Source organism: Echinops telfairi, unplaced genomic scaffold (genome assembly GCF_000313985.2).
Source record: "Echinops telfairi isolate 266 unplaced genomic scaffold, ASM31398v2 ScPeMD7_20;HRSCAF=75, whole genome shotgun sequence".
In the NCBI taxonomy this organism is placed as follows: Eukaryota; Metazoa; Chordata; class Mammalia; order Afrosoricida; family Tenrecidae; genus Echinops; species Echinops telfairi.
The window spans coordinates 5,360,973-5,366,972 of record NW_022103917.1 but is presented as its reverse complement, the minus strand read 5'-3'; the positions used below and the strand labels follow the sequence as shown (position 1 = coordinate 5,366,972).

The following is a 6,000-nucleotide window of genomic DNA, read 5'->3' as shown; positions in this document are numbered from 1 at the left end:
AGTGACACTTTGCAAAGCAATGTTTCTCTCTGACCTCATCGGACCGCAGCCCTACAAAGACACAGTTTTAGAGAGAAGAAAGTGGATTTAGAGGATATGAGCTTCAAGTGGTGAAGGCAGAACCTTAACTTCCAAATAGAGGGCATTTCCTATTTAAAAAGTGCACTCATTTGAGGCCATGAACAGCTTGGGTTGCTTGGAGGTCCAGGAACAGGATTTGTCCAAAGGGCCCTGGTTGCAGCCTGAGCAAAGGGGGGGCTTGGCAGACTGAAGCGCTCATATTACTTGGACCAAGTCTCAAGCTTCTGTAAAATCCACAACTCTCTTCCCCTTGAAGCACTGCTGCCAATCAGTGTTAAAGTCACATCATCATCAAGTCTATGTTGACTGTACTTCCCGACTGGGCTCTCAAATTGCCCAATTGGTCATAGGATTCCCTTTGAGATGCACAGCTTCCAACATCACCTAACTGGGTTTGGCTACTTTGGAATCGAACATTTTCACGGAATTAAGAGACAGCCTGCATTACACTGCTGCCGCCGCCTGGGCAGCAGCACCAAGCATACTGCCAAGCACACAGACCTTCAATATGCATTTGCTGATATGACTGGACTTTTGACGGTAACGAACGCAACCCCATTCACAACTCCCATTTTAACCAGTTGCAATCAAGCCGATTCAATCTCATGGAGACTCCATGCGTGGTAGGGTAGTACTGTGCTCCAGAGTACGTTTAAAAGGCCGTTTCAAAAGGATTGTGTTGGAAGTTGACCAACAGGTCTTTCTTACATGGGGCCTAAAATGTCAGTGCCGGGGAAAAATGATTCATCTTTTGAGAGTTGTGCAGGCAAAGGGTAAAGCAGAAACGTATTTCCCAATACCAAATCACTTGCGTAACCGTTTTAATGTTAAACCTTTCCAAAAAAGAAAAGAGGCTAAAATATCAATCATACCATACCAAAGTTTATTGATTACATCAAACAAAAAGTTCTGTAATGAAAAAAGGCAAGTTGCATTCATAAAAGATGGCATTCACATTCATTATAGAAAGCAACGACGTGGATGTAAAAAATTGCATAAGTGAAAAAATGTAATATCGCAGTCCCATTTTGCAAGCTGAAAAATGATTTTGTCAATACTTGCATAAAATTTGCACATTTATACACAGCATGTTATTAAAAATTTCCATCACTAAATTATTATGAACTTGGCAAATTTAGGCTTATGTTTATATTGTTGCTGGTGTATAGTGATAGTTATGAATTAATGTTTTCAGTTTATTAGGCAGCATCCTTAAACAGTGGACAACGGTTATGAAAATCTCAAGGACATCAGACTTCAAAATTATTCAAGTGATGGGTGTATGATCCTGTTAGTACATTTTCTCCCTTTCTCTGTCAACCCCCGCCCTCCGCCCCCCAAATAGGATGGCGAGATTACAGTGCTGGGAACACTGGAAGGCTTCAAGTTATCCCACCTGTTAAACTCATGCCAGCCATTTTTCGTTCATTAATAAAATATCTTTCTGCAAAAAAAGTCAGGTTCCTCTCCAGGACTGAGGCCATGGCATTACACATCATTGCCATGCTGAGTCTGAGCTACAAGGCACCGTGTCCCTGAAACATGACTCTTAATTGTCCTTAGGCCGCATGTCACTGTCTTCCTGGCTATAAGGCAATTTACACACAGCCAATAGATTTCCACCACCCTGGGTAGTCTTGCAATCTTCCATCTATTTCCGCTACCCTGGGTGTTATATCAATGTCCAATGGCTCTGAGAAATCCAGCCTCTCCATCATCTCTCTCACTTGTATTCACAGTCCCTTATAAAAGTTCTCACATAAAACAACACACAACAGCAATTAAAACAAAACAATAACAAACATCAAAAGCTTTCCTGGGTCTGATTTTTTTTAGCTCTTTGGACTAGACCAGGACTATAAAGACATTGCCTTTAGCAGAGTACCTCAAATACAGGCTACCAGAATAGAGCACGCCTAGGTAAGCTGAGAATGACACCTACCAAAACACTCAAAAACAATACTGACAGATGAGAAATGCAGTAAAAGGGTCAGGAATAGCTGGAATGGTTTCCAATGGAAATTGTTTCTAGAAGTTTTCAGAGAAATTGCACCCAAACATGAACACAAATGTATTGGTAAGAATCAAATGTGTCCTATGGACCATACATATATATTGGTACAGCTTGAATCGAATACTTCTCCAAACCAAGGTACAATATAAACACGAATAACACCACCATGCATGCCAGAAAGGCAAACAAAATTGAGAAGTGATATGAAAATTATTTTTTTAAATAATTTGACCAGTTCAACGCAGCAGTCAACTGTAGTCAGTTAGACCCCCCCAAAAGCATGAGTTTCGTTTTAACAGCGAAGAAAGACATTTCACATTTACTGTTTGACACAGATGCACTGGGAGGCGCAAACCTTTTAAAAGAGCCCACACACGGACTTCAGCAAGGTGAAGCTCCAGGTTTAGACTCCAGAGGCTGGGCTATAGGTCCTCTTAGGTTGGATCCCCTTTTCCCGACTGGGGAAGTTAAAAATCCATAGTACTGCATGGGTCCACAATGGCAGCCTCTTTCAAATGGATACTGCAGTGGTTTAAAAGAGGCTACCCTTCCTGTCCTCTCACCATAGAATTATAAGGGACGTGGGTACATCATGGTTTCTATTTTTGTGTTTTAACTGTGGTTTTCTCCACCTGACCTCAGAGCATGGCAAAAACGGTTAAGAAGGTAAGAATGATACCTCTCCTATTTTGAGGGCAATTAAGTAATCAGAAATGTTTTATGCATCAAATTTGCCAGCCTCAAACCCACAAGTGGGGTTTAATGCACAAGAACAAAAACTAGATAATCTTTTTCCCCTGTTCCCTGACAAATTCCTGGGGGGTGGGGGTAACATTATTTCCAGGTAGGTGTCAAGATATCTTTTTGGCCAGGATATTCCACCAGGAGACAATGTGCACGAAGGTGAACAGAAAGGAGTAATTATTCCATTGGATACATTGACTCCACTCAGTCCTCTTGTATTTTCAAGTATTCCTTTCATAAATTTGACAAAACAAAACAAAACAAACAAAAAAAACCCAGACTATCATTCAGCAGGAAAAAGAAGTGTGATCCAAATGGCCTATTTCTTTTCCAGGCAAGGAAAAAAAAAAGTAGTATTAGCAAAATCTATTCATTCCCATTGCATGACTTCTACATTAGACTATTGTGTTTAAATCCATTCACGAAGTTCATGGGTTAAAAGAGCACCCATTTGGTGGTTATATTATTCTATCTATAGCCAGAATCGAAGACTGCTGGCTTTCAACTTCCACAGAGTTCTGAACTTAGAGCTTTGGCCATAACAATTGCTTACAATAACTGTAAATGTTTGAGAGCGTCATTTGGTATTTCGATTGAGTCTTCAGAAACCCTACACTCGCAAGAGTGGTTTAGTGTGTTGCATATCAGTATCCTGAGATGGTAACTTTTTGTGGTCGCTTCTTCATGCTTTCCTGTTTTAGCTGTAACCACTGTCAATATGCTTGTAGGACAATAACATAGGCAGCTCCAGATTCGGATTCTGCAAATTGTAAAAGATACACAGTTAAAACGTTTATCTCAAGCACAACGTGAAACCATCTGTTTAGCATTTCCCAAAATAAATCAAGTAGTAAATTTTGTTATGAGTAAAGCAATTGTCTCAACATTAAAGTGTCAAGTTTTATTCACATGCATGGGAGAAAGGAAAGTGACACAGTAACCAGATCTTCGTTCTGGATTTATCGGGGGACTGGACTCAAACTTGCTCTTTGCTTCTGGGCTGCTCCAGGGTACTCATCACTTTCACTAGGACCCTTTTCTCTAAGTGGGGAGGCTCTGAAAACAGGGTCCCTGTTTTCCAGCTCCTAGGAGTGCCTGGCCCAAAGGCACAGGATGCACAGGAAATGTTACACAAATGAATGGGGTGGTCGTGGGAGTGGAGTGGGGGTCAACTTGTAAAGATCATTGTGAAAACATTTTGCCTTTACTGAAAGAAGCCATGCCTCCCTCCCTCCAAATAATAACGTGTTTGTTGCCTCTGCCTTGATTGTGGGCTCATGGAGACCCCATGGTATTACAGAGTAGAATTCTGCTCCAGAAGGCTTTCAGTGGCAATGATCTTTTCGAAGTAGATCACCACGCCTTTCTTATCAGGCACCGCTGAGTGGATTTGACCCACCCATCAGTTAGTAGCCATGGACTTTTGCACAGTGAATCTGTAGATTCTCCATCTTTTAAGCACTGTCAAATGTTGTGGTGGGGATGGGATGAGACAGGGCAAGTCATTGGCATGTAAAGCTAGTACCTCAAGAACTGGATCACTTCCATAATCCCATGTCAAGGGAGGGAGCCTGAGTTGGATTCTCTACACTACAGCCCGAGATCTTTGACCATGAGTGGTGCAGCGCTGAGGGGTCCTTCCCATTCTGGTTCATTTCCTCCTCATGGTTAGACTGCAAGCCCTTGAGGATACCTTTCAACTGCGAGGCTGTAATATCATGGACTCCTTTTACCAGTCCAAGAACCCCTGTTAACTCTCCAGTGCAGGATCGCAGTGCCTAACCAGAATGAGGTTGCTGCTCAAGCCACACACACACAGGTGAAACTAATGGCCAGATCTTTTCCTTGGAAGAGAAATGATGCCACGTTAAAAAAAAAAAGAAAGAAAAAAATCTATTCCTGGATGAAATAACTATATTAAAACAAAAATCAAAACAACTGCTTTCTTTAAAACAAAACCACCCACCCCCACCCAACTGCCCCCCCTCCTCCGGCTCCCTCAATTCTAGGCTACGAATTGTAGGAGTTAGACCCTGGAGAGGCCAAAAGCAATAGCAGTGTCTGCAACCCAGCCCCGTCCCCAAAGTAAAGCAAGCCATCCTGGGGGATACCAAAGGAAGCAGATACAGCACAGCCCCAAAGCACCTCACAACTGAAGGCAGGGCCATCTGACACTCGAAGGTCAAAGCCTGTGGAGGCTCCAGGGAAGCAGAGTCCTCCCTCTTGGGAAAAGATACAGAGGAGTCCCTCCACATGGAAGACAAGGTGCTGCCAAGTTAAAGTGAGCCTGCACCCAAATCGAGGGTAGAATTGCCTGAATTATAGAAATATCAACTAAGTCAACTTTGTTCCAGTTTTGTATGTGTGTGTCGGGGGGATGACAGAGGAATCAAGTGAGTCAAGTCATTCGTTCCTCTGTGTGTGTGTTTTGACAAAACAAGACAATGGGGCCTGTGGGCAGATGTGCCGGTGGTGGTTTCGATGTGAACAGACCTGCCACTAACTAGTTTGGTGAGGGTATGAAAGATGGCCTTGCCTTAAGCTGATGGAGTTGTTTCCAAACTGCCTGTCAACTGAAGCACATTCCTGTGTTATTCTAAAGGTCTGGGACACGATCTGAATTCATAGCTTCCTGCCAGAGCAAAATTTTGGGCATTAAGATCCAATAATATGCATTAAACGCATATACTTGTTATTGGAAAAAGTAACTAACGAAGTCATGTTTATAATTTAGGTTAGCATCCCCCTGAATGGCTAAGAAAGTTTTTAACCTCTAAAAGTTGAAACGTTCAGCTTAAATAAAACTTGACACATTTAAAGAAAAAAAAAGTTATGATTAGACTCGTTTATTATTATATATTGAAAATTTGGACATTTAAAAAGACATTAAGTGTATACCTGGGAACACACAGACACACCACACGGAGGTACAAACACATTGGATTATTGCCACATTAATTCCCCAAAGAAACATGCAATGCTAAACTGACTGGATATTATACAGATGCAATTTTGGAATATTTATTTTCCGTTTTCCAAAGATCCTTTCAAAATCCAAATAGGTGTCTCCAGATCTGTTTCACGCAATAGCCCCAACGTGACAACTGGCCCCTTAACATTCAATATATTGGAGCTCTGCCCCATTCAGCTCAGCAAATACC

General features: G+C 41.9%; 1 protein-coding gene across 3 annotated transcripts in view; it reads right to left on the bottom strand.

The window, feature by feature from the left end:
* Positions 1-943: 943 nt before the first annotated feature.
* ATP11C (ATPase phospholipid transporting 11C) overlaps positions 944-6,000 on the bottom strand; it is a 188,745-nt gene continuing 183,688 nt past the window's right edge. For 2 of the 3 annotated variants that reach the window (XM_045288344.1, XM_045288342.1), the window contains one exon: positions 3,513-3,599. Coding sequence is in view for 1 of the 3 variants with exons in the window: in XM_045288343.1 (XP_045144278.1) it covers positions 3,537-3,599 (63 nt within the window). In the remaining 2 variants the exon portion in view is untranslated. Of the gene's footprint in view, positions 3,600-6,000 lie in introns of all 3 variants that reach the window. The other variant, XM_045288343.1, reaches the window with a different exon arrangement.